At 40.3% G+C, this 23351-nt stretch overlaps 1 protein-coding gene across 2 annotated transcripts in view; it reads right to left on the reverse strand.

Moving 5' to 3' along the window:
• The window catches only part of OXR1 (oxidation resistance 1), a 320312-nt gene that overhangs the window by 130076 nt on the left and 166885 nt on the right, over positions 1-23351 (reverse strand). For both annotated transcript variants that reach the window (XM_075415688.1, XM_075415689.1), the window contains exon 5: positions 21086-21282. In XM_075415688.1, the coding sequence (XP_075271803.1) occupies positions 21086-21282 (197 nt within the window). The remainder of the gene's footprint in view (positions 1-21085; positions 21283-23351) is intronic.

Below are 23351 nucleotides of genomic sequence, written 5' to 3' on the forward strand. Positions count from 1 at the left end.
CACAAACTTTTTTTTTTATTTCAAATCATCTTTCCATTATTCAGCTCTTTTTGCATGCTTAGAGATCACAGATCCCTCATCGACGCACTTCTGCTCATTTTGTATCATCACATAATTTTCCAGTCTGTTGTGTCTGCAGACCTGGTAGCCATTCAAACATACAACCAAACCCTGAAGGCCCAACTGCCTGCGCTGAGGGCAGAATGAAGCCACCCCAAAAGGCTGTGGGTGCCAAGAAGACATTTTATCCAAGGGACACTCAACGCCCCGCTCTTTGGGAGTGACTGCTGCAGGGGCTGAAAGGCAGAGCACGCAGCTCGCTCCCTCTGCTCCCCGGGTACAAGCAGCATGCTCTGTACGAGCCTGTATGGGTCTTGGTCCAGCTTCATCCCAGTAGGATGGTTCTGGGCCAGAAAAGGAAAGTAAGGTCCTCAGCAACCTTCTCCCTCATATAACCACCCTGAGGCTGAAAGCAGTTTGTCCCTGAATCCCTACGCACCAGTTCATAAACGATGCATCACTTCTGATTTAACGTACCGTACCATCATAAGTGCATAGATGCTTCCTCTTTAACCATACAGTAACTGAATATTTAGAAAAAGGAAACAAAAAGGCATATTGTGTTGATTTTTTGCCTGTTTTCAAGGTGCTTATATGCTCAAAGTTTGGTCCAGCATCAGTTATGCCTGAAAGCCCTTCACAGTACAAGCACAGGTTAGGCAATCTTCAAATTGAGCTGTAGGTTTTGTTGCCAGGAGTAAATAAAATGACTCCTTGTGCCACACATGACTGGTTTTGTAGTTGTTCTCCATGCCTTGCAATTGAATGTAAGGGCAATGATGGGTGCATTGGACCAGCGCACTGAAGACTGGAGACGCTGCTTTATTAGCACGACCGACAGACCGCACAACCACCGCCTGAGGGTATTCTCCGGACCTCCTTACCAATTAGGTTAAACGCAGCTCTGGAGAGATCACTTCATGGGTGAGAGACTCGTGTTTACTTTATGATTCCTCACTTTTCAGTCTCTGTGCCACGGCTGCTAATACAGCAGCTCATTAGTGTTAATTGGGATAGTCTTTTAAGATACACTTGATCAGTAGAAATCGTTCCCATATCACCAGTTCATTGCAGAGGCACAGATCCCACCCAGAGCCACCAGCCTGAATTAGTTCTGGGCTAGTCACCAGACTTGATATCCTCTTGTTAGTTCAATGAGCTTTTACTAGCATAATTTCAACATCATTAGCTCAAATAAGGTTAATATTAACTTTTCCTAAGAGTTTAAGGTTTGTTTTGGTTTCTTTTTCATTTTTAGTAACATTCAGTGTTCAGTTGGGAAGCTTGTTATATTCTCTACAGAATCAGAGAAAAATATTTGATGTCTCAAGAATAAATAATAAATACTTCTGTAAATTCAAAATATCCTAATACTGAGTTATCTTTACACCAAAAAAAATGACATAGGTCCTGCAGTCTAATGTTTCAGAAGAAAAGAGCTTTGCTAGAGGACATGCATTGCTATAATAAACGAGACTGTAAGGTGAGTTGCTGCTCAGCTTTTCTCAGTGGAGGACAGACACTGAATGTTTTCCTTATATTTTCCCTTGGCTGCACCAATAAGATCATCTCATATAAAACCTAACACTGTTGTATAAAACAGGAAACACTAATAGTAGATTTTTTTAAAATACCCTTCTGAGAAGTACAAAAACATTACATAGATAATAAACTCTAAGAAATCATTAACATCTACAACTTCAGGATATCAAAAATGTCTGTCAATCCGTGGATGCTCTCATCTTATGGCTCATACGCTGTGATCTTATTCAGCTCGCAAAAAAAAAAAAAAAGGAAAATGAGGTTCAGACTCCTGATATATCCAGAAGAAGCAACTGTCTCCATACCCTGTAAGTCCATATTTTAAGCAGGTAAATAGGCAAAATCTGTTCTGTTTATTTAATTGACATTTCAAAATATCAAAATGAGCAAAATTATATTCTAAAAGCTTCTAACCATCTGTTACAACCCATTCCTCTTAGCCTTGAATACTGTGTATTACCTTAAAATTATTGCCTCCTGACTCTCATATAACAGAAGAAACTGGCTTCTGCTTTGGATCTGCCAGTTAGGCCAGCTTCAGTTAACTACATTTAATTCCACAGTACTTCTGTTCTTCTTCTAGTACTGCTCCTTGGAAGGACTTTCTTACGCACACGTCCAAACCTGCGCTAAGCTGTTGCGTAAGTCTCTTGCTGTACTGCCTACAACAATGTTGAGAGGGGTCAGCGAAGCCGCGGTTGTTGCCTGCCTAGCACGTAACGCAGCGCTGTGCCCAGATCTCCAAGCTTATGGCAATCTGGTTTGGTAAATGCGTATGCTACAGCAAAGCTTTTTGCAGAGAAGCAAAGGGGGATGCGGAAGCTGAAGAGATGCAGTTCTGCACAGGCACAACTTGCACCTTAATGTCTACGGTTAGATCCCCTGGGCTCACTTTCTCATCTCATACGCAAACCCAGACATCTACAGGCAGGGCCGGTGCCTTCAGACCAGCCTCCTGGGCTGGTTTGTGCTCCTGCAGAGCCAGCTCCAGCACAGCATGGACACGCTCATCGCCTCCTCTGTGCTGCTCATCCCCACACCTTCCTCAGCAGCCTCTCAGACTGGAAAGCCTCTGAAGCAGGGACGACGTCTCGTCTTGTTTGTAATGCACCAAGCATGGTAGGTTCACTAATAGGCCTCCAAATGCCACAGTAATAAAGAGTTTGGTCACTCACTATTACTCAAACCATATATGAGATAGCTACTGGGAAGACACTGTGTTCATTGAAGATACTGTCATTTTTTAATAAAGTAATCTTACAACAAGTTTGAATCCGTCAAAATTTTTAACTCCATAAGTAAATCATGTACTGTAACAATGTCAAGGTGTCCTCACTATCAAATTTCTCTAACAGTCCAATATTTGAGAAACTTTGCTTGATGAGGAAAGTAGTTAATTCATTATGTGCTCATTTGCAAAGTATTTAGAGAGAAGGATATTCTTAATCAAAATCCAAGGTTTGAGAACAGAACATACGGAAGTATTTTTAACTTTTGGAATGAGCCACTTTTCCACATTTGCATGCCTCTTCTAGATAACAGGAATAGTTTATGTTCATATTTATCAATGCTATGAAAATCACAGCATTTATTTACATGATAGACACAGAGCTCGTGTCTCACAACTTGTACTTTCACGCTGACAATCTAGAGCAAGAACTGTTAACAGAAGACCTACACTTACATCTTGAAAAAGTATTTTTGCTGCCGCATTAATGTTACAGCAGAAGTTAAAATATCTGATTTGATTACACATAGGCAGAAGACAGGTGTCTACAGATGGCTTTGGATCTATGGCTCTGAAACCGCAACAACTGTGCAACAGCAGGCAAGCAAGGCCTGGAGCAAAAAGGTTTATTTCCTTTCCTGCTGCTGATTACTCTGCACAGCAACCAGAACCTAATTTCCAGCCCAGTGTACGTCTTCAGTGACGTGTTACTTCAGTGATCAGATCCTGACTCACAAAGTTACTAGAAATTCACAGACGGTGCTCTCGCTGCGCGTTTGTATTTGAAGAGAGGTCACTGGTCTCCACGAGGGCCACGCGTTAGCTCTGCAAACAGTACCAACTACTCCTTCCCAGGTTAGCTTCAATACTGCAAAGTATTTGGCTGAATTCTCTCCTAAGCATCATTCAAGGTTAGAGTTTTTTAAAGAAAAAATTAACACAACACACAAAGAAAATAATTATTAAAAAGCACATGCTTAATAAAAATCATCATCGTTTGGAGGGTCCAAAAGCAGATGTGGACACCATTTGGGCACTGCAGTGGTAAACAGCTACAGAAAGCAGAATTAAACATTTCCAATTAAGTTAGCAAATTATTCAAGTTGTAAGAGGAATTCCAGTTCTTGGATTGAAGCTGTGAACTCAGTGGGGCCAATTTATTATTCCAGTGTAGGTGTAAATCTACTGGGGCAAGAAGTGGGGGAAGAAACAAGTACACCGCATCGCCTTCTCTTCCACACACCCCTCTGCTCAAGCAGTGCACTATGCACACATGTGTCCTGCCTGGAAGGTAGGGACCTGTCAGGCTGTTCCTGCTACCAACATAATTCCATACTCCTATTTGAATCACAGTAATTCCTAACACAACACCTTTATGCAGGTGAAGCCAAGGGCCAGTTCTGTTGAACTTCTTTATCAATGATCTGGATGAGGGGATTGAGTGCTCCCTCAGGAAGTTTGCAGATGACATCAAGCTGGGCGGGAGTGTTGATCTGTTTGAGGGTAGGAAGGCTCTGCAGAGGGATCTGGACAGGCTCGATCGATGGGCCAAGGCCAACTGTATGAGGTTCAACAAGGCCAAGTGCCGGGCCCTGCACTTGGGCTACAACAACCCCATGCAATGCTACAGGCTTGGAGAGGAGTGGCTGGAAAGCTGCCCGGCAGAAAAAGACCTTGGGGTGTTGCTTGACAGCTGGCTGAACATGAGCCAGCAGTGTGCCCAGGTGGCCAAGAAGGCCAACAGCATCCTGGCTTGTATCAGGAATGGTGTGGCCAGTAGGAGTAGGGAGGTGATCGTTCCCCTGTACTCGGCACTGGTGAGGCCGCACCTTGAGTAGTGTGTTCAGTTTTGGGCCCCTCACTACAAGAAGGACATTGAGGTGCTGGAGTGTGTCCAGAGGAGGGCAATGAGGCTGGTGAGGGGTCTAGAGCACAAGTCTTATGAGGAGTGGCTGAGGGGCCTGTTTAGTCTGGAGAAGAGGAGGCTGAGGGAGGACCTTATTGCTCTCTACAACTATCTGAAAAGAGGTTGTAGTGAGGCGGGTGTTGGTTGCTTCTCCTAAGTAACTAGCCATAGGATGAGAGGCAATGGCTTCAAGTTGAGCCAGGGGAGGTTTAGGCTGGCTGTTAGGAAATATTTCTTTACCGAAAGGGTTATCAAGCATTGGAACAGGCTGCCCAGGGAGGTGGTGGAGTCACCATCCCTGGAGGTATTTAACAGACGTGTAGATATGACGCTTAGGGACATGGTTTAGTGGTGGACTTAGCAGTGTTAGGTTCACGACTGGACTCAATGATCTTAGGGGTCTTTTCCAACCTAAACAATTCTATGATTCTATAGTTTATTATGAAGTGACTATTGTCAGTCAGTGACTTCTGCTAGGATCTCCAGTCAGTACAAACTACCAGGCTGACAGTACTGCCATCTACTAGGAAATTTTACTTCTCTGATTAGGGCAGTCTGCCCTCACATATCTGTACAGTTGTCCACGGGCAGTAATCAGAAATATGACCTAGAATCAGGAACAAGGAATGTTGTAAGGTACCAGAGCAGATAATCTGCCTTGCAAAGCAACTGATTTACCTGCCAGTACTGCTGGCATTATGCAAATGAAGGGGATCAGCATTCATACAAGAAAAGAAAGCTACCCATTCATTTTAGCCCATGGTCACAGTGACTAAATTTGATTTTCATGCTAGTAATTCCATTCACTTGAACAGGAATTTGTGTATATTTCACTACAAAACTTAGAGCATTGTGGAACTGGAAGACAGACACTTGGTTGCCATAGAAATGAAATGATGTCATTGATTTCAACCGCCTTTTAGGTAGAGTTCTGCTAATAAAGGTGGTGGCAAATTGCTTGATCCTGCTTGCACCAGTGAAACAAAATCTCCTGAAACAAAATGTTAACCCATACTGAGAGGAACAGAAATGCTCTGTATTGAATAGTTTGAGCTGAACCTGCTCGTGCAGTACTGACGGCAGTAGGATTACGACTGTTTGTTGGATTACAGCCTAAACAGACCAAAACCATTCCCATGAAGACAGCTTTGACTAAGTCACTTAAATACAACAAGATAAAAGTATGTCTAAACCTTCTACTTCACCAACAAATGTTATAGCTGTTTACAAACTATGCTTCTATCAAGTTGTGTTTACTAAGAAAAGGAAGGCATTTTAGAATATCAGTATGTTGCATACAATCCCACTTTTTCAAGTGAAGAAGAATCCACTCCAAAATCACAGAAAATAACAAAATGACAGGTAAGGACTCTTGCAAACTTTAGAACATGTAGCATGAATTATGCTGTTTATAGGGGTTTACAAAAAGAAAGAGTAATTCTCCATCAGTTCTTTGCTGTGAATTTAAAGCTGACTAAAAAGAAAAGCCAAACATTATCTTCCCTCCCTTTCCTCAACTCCTAACGTCCAAGAGTGGGAAAGGCTGTTCTCTGTTTCTTTACATCCTTACACCCTAGCAAAGCACAAGCTCCCATAGAGGGAACACGAGCGTTAAACTGCAAACACATTGCTTCTCCCACCCTCCGTTAATTCAGTACCTTGCAGCATTTCCCCAAGTGGGATATGCACTGGGGGCAGGCTGCTTCAAGCAATAAAATCCAATTACACTTTAACTGAAGGCCCTGCTTTTATTAACAAACATGAATATAGCAAAAGAGGAAATTATTTAAAAGCCTTAATCATTCTGTATTATTTTTATCAGTGCTTCCTGAATATGCTGTGTTGTAAGGGACTCCTGTTTATTTAATTTTCTTTTGCTGTGATGATAGACTTCATGACAACAGCTTTCCCATTATGCTAATAGGTCTCAAGTGCCAGCAAACAACTAACACTAGTTAACTAATAAACTCCTCAGAGTTGCAAATATCTTCTTCTATTAATATGAATTTCCCCACTAGGATGAGATCACATTCCTAGCAACTTTTTAATATAAATCACTCCAGCTGGATCATCACTGATGTCACGTATAAATTAAATTTGCTTTCAACTAACATTACTTGATGCTAAGTAACTTAGATTCAAACTGGCATCAATAACAATTAATACATTTATCCCGTATGCCTTGGGGTTTCACATAAATAACACTAGACTGATATTTGTTAGAATATTGCCCTGATTCTTCTTTCACCTGTGCTATATCAGAAGTAAACAAGCTCAGAGAGATGGATCCTTCTCCCATAACCCGAATATGCCTCTCTGAAACCCACAAAAATTGCAAAGAATCCCAAAAGCAACCCACTCTTCCCCCCTAAAAAAAACTCTAAACCCCTATACATAGATACATGATGGATCTTATAGCAAAGACAGGTTAGTTACATCTGACAATCTACATACACTAGCCTAGGGAGGATAATTATGCTTCATAACAGAATTGATCTGCAAATAATTATTGAACCGAATTACTCCGGCAGCAAACCCTACATTTCAAGCTATCACCTGGTGGCACTGTTATACAGCCTTCCAAACCTGGGCTTTCAGGGCCTGGCTCCTGGAAGGCACAGCGTTCTGTTGCTACCCCGGGTTGCGCAGGGCGTCTGCGGGAGGCTGGCGATGGAGAAAGCCAACTGACCCCCTCACTGGTTTTTGCTTTGGACTTTAAAACACAGCTGCCTTCCCCAGGCGCGTTGCTGGCTTGGCATTTGGGGAAGAACACATATCTAAGTTGCATCCCAGGGCTGATGTTGGTATAAATAATAGCAGTTTACACATACGCTCCATATTTCTGATACTTCTGCCTTAAGCAACCAGCTAACTGAAGACCTGGGAGGTTTCAACAGGATCCGTGTCAGAAGAAAGCTGTAGTATTATTGCAGATGGTTTTAAGGGAATTTGCTTCACTGAGCAGCTGAGCATGAAGATCATGGAATATAACACCCAGAAAATACAAATAATTGCAAATCTTAACAATAAGCAAAAATAAAATATTCTATACACTGTGATTGAAAACAAAAGAAAAAAAAAGAAAAAAAAAAAACACAAACCCACCCTAATGCGCATTTCCTATCTTCCAGAGCACAGAGGTAGTACACTAATTTACAGGTAGCTTATGAACATTCAAAACTGAAACATCAGTTGTACTGTTAAGCAAAGGGTGCTGCTATACATAGTTTTGTATTCATACACATTATGTGCATTGGTTAGAAGACACAATCCCACTGAAGTCTCTAGCAACTAAAAATCAAATTATATTTAGGATTTTTTTCCTCTCTATTTTTACATCATATTCACACATAAGTTACCCTGACAGTAGAAAAGGGGCAAGTATCAAGTGTACAGGGGGGTGGGTACCTAAAACATGCTAAATGTTTCCACCTTTTTCCCCCTCACAAGAGTATAACTGAAGGAAGGCACTTCTCACCAGCATATTTGAAATGGCATTTCTGTATTTTTCCTAATAAAGCAAATTAGTTAGAATCTCTCTCCCTGGTCTATGCAATTAAAAATGTTTTAACACCAAACGTGCTTGACAGGAACGTTGTCACCAGAATAAGAATCAGAAGTACAATGGCTGATTTTATTAAGAGAATACTGGATTACGGCACGAGACAGGCCTTTTCAGGTATACTGCATCATTATTTACATTCTTCTCAAGTGAACTTTTTGGTAGCTCCTCTGCTCCTCACTCCCTGGGCACCTTTCTCGCTTGCACCCCTACCCTTTTGCTGCTTTCTTCTTGCATAGGTGCTTCACGGACCCTACATTCTTCACACCTGCAGCGCTGCCCACTCCTTGTCTCCAACACCTGTACCTCTGTGGTCAGATATCTCTTCCTGTACCCAGGCAGAGCTTATTAGCTCGTGGATTATTCAGATGAATTATAGATCCCTCAGACATATGATTTCAACCATGTGAAATCATCTCTCAGCCTTTCTTTTATAAGTAATATAGACACAAATTGTAATAAAGAATTTTTGTTCTCTCCAATGTAAGACAGCTTCACTATTCGTATTTAAAAAATAAAATAAAACATCCTGTTTTCAAGTTGTCCCTAACTGTCATTTAGCAAACCTTCATAGAAAAATACAAAAATTAAATCATTACAGAAGAACTTACTTACAGCATGTCATCCTTGCCAATATAGAGAAAAATGTTTATTGCCCTGAAGAAGAAATTGGCAAACTATGTAAAGAAAATGAAGTTATGCATTTTCTGTCTCTGGTAAATGAAGTAAGAAAATCAATTTGATGGCATTCATGAATTAGTAAAATAGTGAAGGAGACAGGGCTTCTAAAAGACTATCAAATGTAGGAACCCTGTTCAATGAATACTGAGACACTGAGCTGAACCCAATCCACCTTTATTAATGGAGATTATTGGAAAAAGTGCTTTCTGGCAGGATAGTTACAATCAAGTGTAATAAGGACACGCTATTGCTAGGAATAAGCTATTCCACTGGATGTATTCTCATTTAAAAAGCCAGTCTCTCAGAACAGCGTTGTCATGGAAAAAACACCTTCCTCCTGTCTTGCAAGAGACTGCTGCAGGGTGTGAGGTGAGCCCCTTCCTTCTCGTATTCTCTGTCTTAACTCTCGCGCTTCGTACTTGTGAGGAGTTACAGCCCCATCTGTAACCCTTCGAGAGAAACGTAGTATGTAAAGAAGGCCAAACGACTTGCCTTACTTGGCTTGGTTGGTTTCCCAGCAGACAGTGAAATCTTTGCTAGTAAGAAACAAGGTTTATCTTTTAAAACCCTTATATTATCCTCTTCTATCTGACAGTTTGGGAATGTATGCATTTTGTCTTGATAAAAAACCACCACAGCAAACTAGTATAGGTTCAGATCAACATCAGATAATGTGAGAAAGTTGTTCTACCTTACCTAACAACTATCAAATCAAACTCAGCTGTGGATTGTGTAGTTTCAACCGCACATGGATTCACCACCTTCTACTAAACCTGAGTTTGGGCCATTCCCACTAGGTGACTTTTTGTTAGCTCGGCAGCGGTGTCATTCACTGTTTTCTCAGGATTTACACTGGTGCCAGTTTCTCTCCGAGACCCCAGCAGCTTTCAATATCCAGCTGTTGTCACCGTTAGCATCTACACTGGAAAGTCTTCACTTGTGAACAATCAGTGTTTCACGTCTGTTAAAACAAGAGCTTCTTGTTCTGAGATAGAACATCGGTCATTTAATTTATAGAATTACTTTAAGTCAATTTCTCAAACCATCGTTTAATTTTCTTAGTACACTGAAGTTGTACATTTTCAAAAATGACTATACAGAGGACCTATTTTCTCTAGGACTTTTTCAGAGCAAGAATATCAAAAACTTGGCAAACTAACAAATCTCAGCACTGTTTTACATACAAATGAAAAGGGAACAACGTTCATTTAAACTGCAGGTAGATCAAAAAAGCAGCTGATTACATACCCAGTTCTTAAGCAAATGTATGGCTAAGGTGGCTGAGAAACTGCAAATCAACAAGTCTTAGAACAAATCATGCTTGCCACATTTCCTCTGGCAGAGGAAGGAGACTGTCATTCTATCTTCTGCAAATTAAAAGAATAAAAGAATCTCTCAAGCCTATTAATTAATGAGATTCATTGGAAACATAGTGGGCTGCTGCCACTATTTAGTTTTCATCAACATATCTGGCCAATTAGTATCTAAATTTATAAAAAGGCTTCTTTCATAAATGTTGAATATTTTATACTTGTAAAGTCTTTGCATACTCCTATGTGCATACTAATACTCTGTAATTGTGGAATGCTCAGCAGTACAATAACCCCATGATAAAATCCAACTGCTCTTCATAGCCCAAGATAAAAATCAAGGTTTGGCAAAAACACTCAGTTCCCACGGGATTTTGGGTGCGAAGAGTACAATAGCAAGCCAGTATGTTAAAATCTGAAAAGAACTTCATAGCAAGCTGTCCTGGAGATGAACCTAACCCAGCAGCTCTTTCTCCTGAAGATGGCATCTCATTCTTATTTATCTAGCAATACAAAGAGAGAGCCTGAATACAGAAAAGGGTAAAAATTAGTTGAAAAAAAGAAAAAAAATGAAGTGGCAGCAGAAGAGAAAGTTTTTCAAACAGCTTGTCTGGAGCCCAGTATGTGCTGGAAGATATTTGATAGCCCCTCATGTTCTGGACCCAGAAATACTAAATGGTGGGTAGGGTCTGCCCAGGTACAGTCAGAACGGTTTGGATTGCCAGACTGGCAGGAAAGCAATCTGCCTGTAAGGGAGGGAGACAGTCCCACCCTGTCGGCGCAGGCCCCTTGGCTCGACGCAACCGCAGTATTCCAAACACCGTCCGTGGCGACAGAGACTGGTCACGCCTCCCGCACCAAGGGCTGCGTAGGGCTGGAGGTCGTCCGGTGTTACCCACTCACACCATCAGCTGGATGAGGCCGCTCTGTCACTGTATTCCAAACCAAGTTCTGCTTTAGTGTACTTATTCTAGAATCAGTAACATCAGACTTTGATCTTCGATTTCGTGCTCACAGATATGTTGTACAGAAGGAAAATTACTGGTTCACCATCTTCATGTTGGCTTCAGAGGGAAGGGAAGTCACATTCCAGACTGACATTACCTACAGTATGCGTGCTTTGGTCCTTCTCAACATGTCTTTTTCCACCCCCGCTCTCTGTCTCTGCAGGCTTTTTTATGGATGTAAAGAAAGCTTAAGGGAACAAATAAAAAATAGGCCAAGATGTTTGACACTATTGATAAACTTGTGTTTCTGACTGACACTCAAAAATCATATATTTCATAATACTTACACAGAGAACAGAAATGATCCCTAAAAAAGAAATATCAGGCTCCCCTTGCACCAACAGATCTTCCGTGATATTTTAAGAACTTTTAAACTTTTTTTTTTTTAAGAGTGGGGAAATCAGAAGAACATGTAATGAATTCAGCTACTTTAAAATTTTTCTTCTGAATTTAAAAAATCACAAATTTTTATAATCAGTTTTAGTGCTTTTTGTTCGCTGTGTAGAATTATCAAGCTGTCTGGAAACCTCACATTTGACTTCAGAATTAATAAAATAGGAATAATCACAACAGGTGCTTTGGTGTGATAACATTCCCTCTTCTCATAGAGAAATTTACCAGATAAAAATCACTGGAAATCAATGTAGCCTAGGAGTCCATGATGATGACTGCAAAATTTGAGCTCTTATAAGTGGCTGAGGAGAGTGTTCTCTGCCGATGGAAATGGTAAGCCGGGAACAGCCCTCTGCTCACGTAGTAAAACTCACTTCCTTGAATTTGACGTTTGAATCAGGTTGTGAAGGCCCTCAGGAGGTCTGAAGTCTAATCACCTGCTCAAAGCAGGGTCACCTATGAGATCAGACCAGTTTGTTCAGGGCTTTATCCTGTTGGGTTTTGAAAACTTCTAAGGATAGAGGCCGCATAAGCTCTCTGTACATCCTGATGCACTCCTTGACTCTCCCCATGGGGAAAAAGTTCTTCCTTATACCAAGCCTAAACCTCTGATATTTCAATTTAGGCCAACTGTCTCCCATTGTCCTGCCACGCACCACTGCAAAGAGCAGACTATCAGATGTCTTCTTGGTAGTCTCCTTGCAGACAGTCGCAGGATGCTGTAAGGTCCCCCTGAATCTGGTCCCTTCTCCAGCTCCATCAGCCTTCCCTCACAGGACCCCTGATCATTTTAGTGACTACTAGCCTTTTGACTTTTCCCAGCCATCAAGTAGTCCAACCACCCAGGCCATAACGCCCCAGCATGGACACAGGAATGCTATGGAAGACAACGGCCATGGCAAAACATGGTATTTGCTACAGTAATGGTTGATAGTACCTACCAGTCTCCTCTCATCCACTAATCTCTTCATTTCATCCTAGAGGGCAATAAAGTTCACAAAGCATGATTTACCCATGGTAAAGCCATACTGGCTATTCCAAATCACCTTCTCCTTCACCTGTCCAGAAATAGTTTCAAAGATGGTCTGCCCCACAATTTTCCTAAGGACTAAAAGTGAGGCTGAACAGCCTATAGCTCCCTGGATAACCCTTCTTGCCCTTTTTGAAAAGGGGTACAGCATTTGCCTTTCCCAGTCATCGTGGACCTGCCATGATCTCCATAACCTTTCAAAGGTGATAGAGAGTAGCCTCACAATGACCTCAGCCAGCTCCTTCAGCAATCCTTCATATGTACCCCATTGGGTCCCATGAACTTCTATGAATCAAGATTCTTCTCAAGAGATCCCTGACTTGGCCCTTTCCCACTACCATTAATTATTGTCATCCCTGAACCCCATCTCCAGGCTCAAAAGCCTCAGCCTTATCTGCATCTGCTATCTCTAAATCACTCAGCTATTTCAGCAGTGAATCCGTATTTTCCTTGTTTGTTCTTTGACTGTTAGAAGGAAGACTCTACTGTTTCACAGTACTCAAAAGAATGGTGCTCAAGGCACATTTGAGCTGTTAGAAATCATGTCCTTTTTTTCAGTCATTTTTCCCTTATATAAAAGGCCTCCAGTGAGAGAGAGACTGAAAGCAATGCACCCTCCACCAGCCTAGAGCTTACAGGTCAAATTAGTTTCTCGTTTTTTCTCCCCCTGAGATTCAAATTTTGGTATAGCAGGACTGCATACTATTAGCTGATCTTGCAAGTTGAGTAGCTTGACTATAAAACCATAAAATATTTCAGCTTTTTCCTGATGTAGAGAAATTATAAGATCCTGAAATACTTCTTGCCCAAAATGACTCAGCAGATGATATGATATCAATCTATATGATTAAAAACAAAACAAAGATGCTAAGAAAAGAGACATGCTGAGATGAAAGGACATTAATGAGCATCACTCTTCTGGTGGATGCTGTCTCCACAGCTCAGAACTCATTTATATTCAAAGAATACACAGAATATCTGTAAAGGACAAAACAAGGATACAACACTAAAAACTGGCTTTTAATGGCTCCAATTTTTAAATTCTAAAAAAGAGAAAAACAAAGACATGAACAAACGCTTGCTTGCTCATCCAGAGTAGCTATGTGATCTGAATCAGTAATAAAAATCTTCATGAAAGGTGAATGAGTAAGAATTTTGCATAGTTACTGTTGCTATGAAAGCCACTTCCCTTATTATCGACACGTTCCACAAATTATTTCTCTTCCCTTATCACTCACAAACAGGTCATGAGGCACTAGGAAAGTGGCCTTCTCCTCTAAAAGTTTCTGAGATTGTATTTGAAAGGAAGCAGCCAGAATGATGTTCCTCAAAAAGCAGTGAGTGTTCAATAAGGGAATTGTAAGTGCATTGAATGGGACAGAGTCAGACTCTGCAAATGTGTGTGAACAGCATCTGGATCCTCAGAGAGAGAGCTGGCAGCTTCATCTCCCATCTGTCCTTCCCCAAAAGGGAGAGGGCACAGCCCAAAATTACAGCATTTACTGCACCAAACTCCATCGGTTATCCGACAACTTCTGACATACCTACCTATGTTTCATGCTTTGCTAGTATTAGCAACAAACAGGAAAGGTAATTGTGCAAAGAGGAGAAAAATTGGATATTCAGGAGCTGCTACAGAAAGGAACGACATTCAATTCTGCAGAAGAGAAGAAGCAATTATATTCAATTGCCAAATAAGAAGAACCTTTCAAAGACAGGCTTGGAAAGAAAGTGGACTATTGTTTGCAGGAAAACCTCTCAACAGTAAATACTTCAATTATTGTCAGATCATGTCCCCCAAAAGGAATAAGGTATTTCTAGAGCACCTCAAATAAAATATCTCATAGCAGAAAGGGATTTAAGCACCAAAAAAGAAACAGCCACAATGCCAACAGGTCTACGTTTCAAATAAGGTTGATGCTTATTTTTGAGGAGAAGACGAGGAACCCCCATAACTTTGTTTTTAATCAGTGACTACAATAGCCAGTAGTTCCATGAGACAAAACCCGCAGGATTCTCAGCTCGGTTGTAAGTAAGCATATACTTTCAGGTGCAACAATGTTCTCCTTTGCCAGTTTCAAGTACACGGTAGCAGATTCACAGTGATGCCTGACCGATGGTCCCTGGTGCTCTCACACTGGCTCTCCAAAATGGCTAAGCAGGTCCACGAGTGACAAAGCTCCACCAGAATAAGAGATCTCCGACATAAGAAATCACCACTCGAACTGATGTTAGTCCCACATAATAATTTTATATTAGCAGATAGTGTGACACCATATAAATTTAGTAACAAGCGTGGATGAATTCACACTTAATCTGGTAGCTCTGACATATTTTAAAGCAAGTGATAATTTTATGGAAGCAGCCTGGAATGTACGCAAACAGAAAGAAAGTGAACTGCACATGTAAATAATATGATGTTTGTTTATGTTTCCAAATAATTGGAAAGTCATGACTTAAATGGACTCAGCTGAAAGTATGTAGCACAAGGGTTAGATACAGGTACAGCCGCTAAATAGTAGCTAATCAGTTTTCAGTTAGTTCTTTCTTTCACAACAGGAGGAACAGACTATGACTTTTTAACCACATGAAAAAAATTATTTGTTTTAGGTTTCCCCATAAAATCTTCTCTAGTACAATTGTTTGTGCATTAATAAGAAATCCTGTGACCAGTCATTACTTGCATTTATATGCCATTAAATTCTTCGGAAGATCCATCTTTTTTCACAATAATACATTTTGAAGTACTAAAGTAGTAGCAGTGAACTAATCCGAACTAAATTTAAAGTGACTACCCACTGAAACTTTCCCTCTTACAAACAAGACTAGGAGTCAACAAGAAAGTCTGTCTTTTCCTATTTATCACTTTGCCATTAACTAGTAGACACTTGTTTTAGAAACTCAGTTAATTAATACATATTTATTCAGAGTTGCTTCTCCCAAAAGCTTCATTTTTCTTCCACACTGATTTTATATCAGTTAATTCCACGACTCTGAATAGGTAACATGTCGATAGTGAAGAAATATACAAGTGTAGAGTACTAATACGGCCAGGGCAAGCTAGCAGAAAATATTTTCTCTGCTGATCTCATTTGCGAGAGAGACTGGAGAAGAAAAGGGTTTGCTCCTTTTTTTTTTTTTTTTTTTCTTTTTCACAAGGGAACATGAAATACATTTTCAGAAAATGAACCACTGGAGTGAAGGGAACTTTGGCAATTACTGTTTCCCAAGTGCCAAGTGTCCTCATGCTGTATGTTCTGTACACATACCCATACCCATGGATTCTGTCTAAACTAAGTGTGTGTAGCTGTAGCAGGAATACCTTCTATTGAAGATAGAAACCATACCAACAAAAGATGCCTCCTGAGATAGTTGAGAGTTGTCTTCTAAATGAAATAAAGCTGTACTAGCAGAAACCTGTACAGCAACATTTGCATTGAGGCTTTTATAAGACATTAGAAGATACAATAAGAATTGCTGCATTCCTCCTCTCCCCACCAACACTGTACTCTAACAACATTTTCTAGTATGAACTACTGTCTTGCTTCATGATTTTTTGTGCCTGCTTTCTAGACTAAAGAAAATATTTTCATGCAACCACCTTATTTTTAAATAATGTAGTTACTCTGTACCAGTGCTGCAGTTTTATTTTAATGGCAAATAGAACAAATGAAGGCCTTTTACATCCACAAAATCAGGGTTACGAAGTAGATAGTCTACTGGGTATATCCCCTTAGAGGTATCTAAGCACTATACACCAGGCTGTCATGGCTTAATGAGAACCAGAGCATACATCTCAAGAGCAGGCAATCACATTAGCTACTTTAGTCACCTTAATAAATTGCTACACATATATCCTGAGGCACCACACCATGAAGTATGGCCCTACAACCCATTAGTTGGGTCCCACAAGCAACACAGCTGTGATGCTGCACCTGGGCTACCTGCAAGCCAGCTGAGAAGAGCCAGTCGTAGCCTGGATGCAGCGTTAAGCTGATAAAGCCTTACTGCTTCGAATTCAGGCTACCCATGTAATTCTCCATTGTATAACATTCCAGCCCACTTTTTAGAGTGCTGAAGACCCAGATACCTTCTTTTTCTCTTTCGAGGGAGTTGCTCAACAATAAGTACTTCAAGTGGCCTGAATTTTTAAGTGCCTGAAGCATCTATAACGTCTAATTTTAGGTTTTTATTTTTAAGTGTCTTGGGTGCTGTTTCTAGAGTTCTCCAAAAAACTTCATCCAACCCACCATGCAGACTGTTTTTACTACACTCGCCTTATTAATCTAGGAGTTCCCACTCAATTTCTTCACACCAGTTCAGCACTGGAGGTGCAGGAGCCTTCCTGCCTGCTGAGCCTGCCATCTGGAAGAGTTATTTCTCCCCCTCATCGACTCTCCATTTTCTGTTTCATTTCATCCGAGCACACAGCTTGTTCCCCATTGCCTATTCCTCTAAACTCCTCTTTCTTACCTACTTTTTTCTCCAGTTTTAAAAAGTGCAACTGCACTTATTAAGTTTGGGAAGCACCTGAGATGCAGTTGGTGGGAAAGACAAAATGCAAAACAGCTGTCTTGTGGACAGCTCTCTAAAGCAGGAGCAGCACTGATGAAAGTTTAAAATCTTTTGGAACTACCAGGATATTCCTTACTCATTACACATTCGATTTCGAAAGGTCTGAGGAAAATCTGTGTACACATCAGGTGACACAAAAAATTAAAAAATTCTGATGCTACAGAGTATTTAGGAACACAGTCTGTTGGACAATTGCCTGTATCTGTCCACAGTAGCTGCAAGCATACACAAGCTGCTACAATTTCTTCTGCAAAGCGTGCGTGTGCAAGGTAAATGCCTACGTGGTTTTGGGTCTGCAAAGCAGAATGAGATTGGTATAAAGATCTGTGAAGTGCTTTCTGCATAGCCAAATCAAAAAATCATATTTTTTAAACCATTTTAATTTTACTCTTGCCATGAGTTGATAAAGTAAAGCTGGTTGCACATTTCTTTATGCACAATTGTAAGCTGCATGGCTATTCAATACAATGGGCAGCCATTAACAAATCCAACTAGGCCTTAAAGTTAAGTTTTAATAGGCAATGTGATGCTGACATTTACATTTTAAAACATATAAACTGCATATGTGTACCTGTCTAAACATAAATGTCATACTTTTATATATCCAGATTTGAACTCAGTTTTCATATCTATAAAGTACTTTGAAGATCATGATAATTACTGAAAATCAGTTCTTAAGGAAAATGAGAGTAACACAAACCACAACTGGTGTTTGTTTGCTCAAGCTCCATTAGTCACTACCATAAACACTGTCATTTGCCAATTTGGTCTGAGGTTAATGCAACAGAATACTAATTTTAAAATGAAAGAAGCAAAGCCAGCGGAGAGCATTAGTTTTCTAACACATTTTCTTAATCCATTTATCACAGCAGTAATTAGTTCACGTTGCTCGATCTTGGACACAGATTGCTTTTAGCAGAGAACAACATGCAAACAAGGGCAAAACAAGGTAAAGCCCTATGTAATTGTGTTAGGTCAGCAACAGGCTTAATGTGCCCATTTAAGCTATTTAACAGCCAACTGCACACAAAACATCACTAGAATCCGATCTTTTTCTTTATTTAGAGTCCCAGCCCATTGCAGGTGTGTCAGTAGATTCATCCTCAGAATGTAACAAACTATTTGATTAGACTTCGACTATTAGAAATAATTTTTGAGACAAGTCATAGAAAACAACTTTTAAATCAAGGGGGTGATATAGGTCAGTATGCTGAAGTTGATGAGAGCTCTAAGAGAATTATTGTTTCTCTCAGGTTATCAAAGCCATAGACTCAGTATCAGAACAATTCAGCCAGTACAGTAAACATGTCCACCTGGTATCAGTACTGTGCTGTCCAAGATTAAACCTTTAATTTTCACAATATTCAGGAACCTGTGGCATTAAATGCTTGTGAAGATACAGAGAAACTCTTCTTTCTTCAATTTGTCTGTCAGCAAAATTCAAACATTGTGTCATATGCACTGATACTGGCTCTAGCAACTTCTCCCTTGTGATTTAGGCAAGTCACACAGACAAGGCCGTATGTATAAGAACACAAAACCAATACATCTTCCATACTGGGACAGTCCAGCCGGGCCACCTCACCCACTACGCTGTACAAGGATAACGGAAGATGATATTTAAGAAAAACATGTAAGCTTGGCCACTTACTCTGGTCTGTTCCCCTCATACTTCTCCAGGGTCTACAACTGTTGTTCACAAACGTTAGCATCTGGTTATGGGCAAGTTGCCCACGAATGCTGTTGGCTATGAACATGCTGTCCATGTTCCAGCATGATATGCAGAGAGGCTGTGGAGTATCCACCCCTGGAGACTGTCAAGACTCAGCAAGACAAAGCTTTGGCTGTTCTGATCTATTGTTGGCTGAAGTCCCACTTCAAACAGGACACTGGACTACATAACCTTCAGAGGTCTTTTCCAGTCAACAAGTCTGTCAAATCAAGCGCTGCACAATATTCAAACAAATTCATCAAATGTACGAACAGCATTCTGTTATTCCAGCACTGACGTTAGATCCTGAGCAACTATTGCTCAGACCTTGGGATCACTAGAAGCACATCTAGGTCACTAACACTGATGGAGTTCACATTATAAGCACTTTGTAAAGGTTCCCAAAAGCAAATGCAGGTGAGTCAAATTTACCAAGTAGTTAAACGCACACCTAAGTCTGTGCTTCCATCATAGACTGTGTTTTGGGTGATCATGAAGAACATTCAACTACAGCCAATTTACCAATAATGTTTTTTAATCCTGAGTTAGATTAAGAACTCATTTTGATGGTGTGGTGGATTTCTACTTCCATTATTACTCTTATGCAAAACTCCCCCATTCCATTCCCTGCTTTAGGTATGAAGCAATCTTGGCCTATGTTTGATGTCCCTTTAAGATTATTTGGAGGAAGGAGGAAAAAAAAGCCATGGAGCAATATTTCCTAGAGAATACATTTTAAAGTAAAAAGCCACTCAAGCGCACAGATTTAACTGCACTTTGTCAGAAAACATGTTCTATACTTACATATAAAGTATCTATTTTAGGGTGCTATTCTCACACATGATACAACAGAATCTTCTTTAAAGAAGGATTATGCAATATGAGTTTTTTAAAGTCAAATTTTAGACCTGTTGTCCAAGATGGTAATGAACCCCATCAATGCCTTCAGTTTGCCTCATTTTTATTTATCTTGGGGTACACAGGATAGAGTGATAATTGAAACTTCAATGAGTTTTCAGAAGGCAGTTGTGCAGCCCCATCTGAATGTCAGGCATGAAAAAATGTAAACATATACAATCAATCACCACTTAAAATACAGCCTTCATTATTAAAAGGTGTAGATTGCTAAGGCAGTTTCCTTCCTTAAAAACAAAGTAACTTATGATGACAACCAGTTTCAAGGGTTCAGACATGTAACACAATGAAAGATGTTTAAGGCAACACATTTTTCTTTACCTTTTAGACAAGGCACATGAATAGTTACCTTGGAACAGAAGAAACAATCACATTATAATGCAATAATTCAACAGCACACAAACCCACAATTAAAATACAGAACTTTTTCTTACATCTACTGACATTTTGTTTCTTCAAAGCACAGCATTAGCATCCAGCCCTCTTGTTTGTACCTCTCTCATTAGCACATCTGCCTCTCACAAGCGCTAATGAACCCGGCACAGTCACTACAAGGCCACTCTCCACTCAGTTTTAACCAGCCGAGAAGCAAAATGTTGCCAAAGGAATCAGGTCCAGTCCTGAAATTATTTATGTGAATGCAAGTTATGAAGCATCTTCTAGGATGCCCAAGATGGTCTTACAAGAATCATGTAGACACTGAAATCCCAGAAGAATATTAAGAAAAACAAAACATTCAGAGAAAGATACCCAGGAAGTCCCCTAATTAATCCTTCACACTCAAACTGGAAATCCTTTGTAACAGGAGCCTCCTAAACAATCTCTGCAAAACTCTGACACAATCCATTGTCAAAGGCAGTTATATTCTTCCTAACTCCTTCCCCCCAAAATTGCTTTTATGCTTTCTTCAATACTTGCTCTTCAGAAGAAAAAAAAGGCAGAAGAAAGAATTCTTGTAAAAAGTGCAAGATAAATAAAGCAGGTTCATTCTTCAGGGTAGTTTGACATCAGCATTAAGACACGACATCTTAATGCTCACTGTGGACATTTTTAATCTCAGTAGCCAACTACAGTTAACCAAAAGAAATAATAAACGACAAATAAAAAGGAAAACCTTGCCTTTTTAATAGGTATATTTGATTTTTTTCTGTGAAAGAAAACTCACCAATGGTGTAATATCTCTTCAACTCACTCCTCCGTGGATTGCGTCTTTGGGTGTTTGCTGTGTTGTTCTGTTCCTCCTCAGAAGTAGCTGTCTTAGTGGCAAGCAAAGATTTACTGGGCTGAGGTGTTTGAGCTTCAGCTGCCACTGGGTTGCATCCTGGCCCACTAATATCCACCGACTGGGACTTTTTCTTTAATCTAAAGGCAATTTAAGGCAGTAAGATATTACTAATCATCATCCTTCTAAACCTAGATTATGTATAGAACAACAGCAATACATTCATTGTACAACAATTTGTGCATGTTGCAGCAGAACACAGAACAGCGGTGATAAATTAGGCCTTGTACTGATTTCCCGTTTCAGCTCCTGCTAAATCAGCTCCAGCACTTCCACCTCGCACGTCACTACAAATGGCAAACTACCCTCGGATCAGTCCCTAATCTATTTCACAGAAGCTGAGCTGCCAACAATTACCTTACCTTTAAGTTGCCTGGCTTTAGTTTCCTCTCATGGGAGTGAAAAGAAATTAAATCATTTGCACAAAGTTGCTGAAATCCCCAAGAGAAAAGGACTGACTTACAATCTTCTGAATTCAGACGTAGCTCTACAACTGCATTTCTCACTCTGCAATAGTTTCAACGTGTTCTCTCTCACAGAAACTCAAGAATCCCACTAACCCCAGGTACTACTTTGTGCACTGCAACAGCAGTGGACAGAGGAAAATAAATTCTCTGTCCTGCAGAAGAAATCAGCGTTACTCAAATTGTTACAGGCATCCAGGTAGCATACGACTTACTAACCACTACCCTCTGAGCCTGACCAGCCAACCATTTTTTAACCCATCTTGTTGTCCACACATCCAGACATAACATCATAACTTGGGTGCAAGTATATTGTGAGAGACAGTGTCAAAAGCCTTGCTAAAGGCAAGGTAAATGACATTATTGGTCTCCACTTCTCTTCAAATCTAGTCATTTTATCAGAGTTCCGCCGGAGAGACACTTAGAAAAACTCTCAAATCCTACTTCAGAGTGGTGGTGAGTACACTCCCATCACTGAATCACTGTAGTTCTGGCATCTCCTCCACTCTAGCAACATAAAATAGAGGTTATTATGCTACCACAGTTATTGAAAAGACAAATGCGCTGTTATGATGAAGCTCACTACACGCACACGGGATTTTGTCAACACTTTAATTAAATCTCTGTAAATGTATATAGTTGACTACAAGATTTGATCCTGGAAATAAAAGAGGTTTATGGCATTGCAGTGAGATATTGATTTGAGATGAAGGGATCATAATAATTCTGAAATTTTGAAGCAAGTGAAGTAAAATGATAAAGTTCTGCAATGCCAAAGGATAATTTTATTAGGGTAACAGTTTAATGCTAAGCAGCCTCCCCCTCAGCTCTGTGCTTCCTTATTTTTAAAATACTTTCTCCATGTATTGCTTGCAATTAAACAGCATGGATACGTGCACTGAGAACAGAATCTGCTAGTTGAAGAGATTAACTGATATCATAATAATAATTACTGTTACTAGTAGACTAATGAGTTATCTTCAGGTCATGATCAAGCTCTGGAAGATATGTTAAAGTATCAAAGTGTATGTAGAATTTCATGAGTGACACTATCAAGGCAAAATTACTCATATGGGGTATTGCTAGTCCAGGGAAAAGACTAGCAGTTAGAAATTAACTTCTCTATGTGGTCCAATGAGACAGACTACTTCCACTATAACCTCTTCCCTAGACTGGCGCAGGGTGTCTTGCATTTGGAAGCAACGCTCCTCGGCTCCAGCGCCTCTGCACAAACAGTTCAGGATGACAGGGACCTTTATCCCTCCTACATGTAAGAAAGGCTCCACTGGGTCAAAGCAGATGTTAATCTAGATTAATGTCTTGTCTCTAACAACTCTTTCAACAGAAAGAGTACAGGCAGGTGCACAGTGCTACCTCCCCCAGGGATCCTTCTAGCCTCCAACAAACTCTGCTTTACGTGTTTCCTGAGTAAGAGGATGCCCCTTTTTTAGTGCTTGTAGTTATTTTTTTTGGTTTGTCCTTAATTACTCCTGAATTCACCTAAACTTCTGATATAGGCAGCATTCTGCCTTGACGGGTTCCAGTTTAACTATACACTGTGTTCACTTTAGTGTACAGTAGCCACAGTAGCTTGTTTTAATGACTTGTAAGAGTGGCATTATGAGAAACAATGAACAACTACTGCTCCATATACACCAGCTGCTTACATTATCTCCTGCTGTTCA

The sequence above is a fragment of the Opisthocomus hoazin genome, chromosome 3 (genome assembly GCF_030867145.1).
Source record: "Opisthocomus hoazin isolate bOpiHoa1 chromosome 3, bOpiHoa1.hap1, whole genome shotgun sequence".
In the NCBI taxonomy this organism is placed as follows: Eukaryota; Metazoa; Chordata; class Aves; order Opisthocomiformes; family Opisthocomidae; genus Opisthocomus; species Opisthocomus hoazin.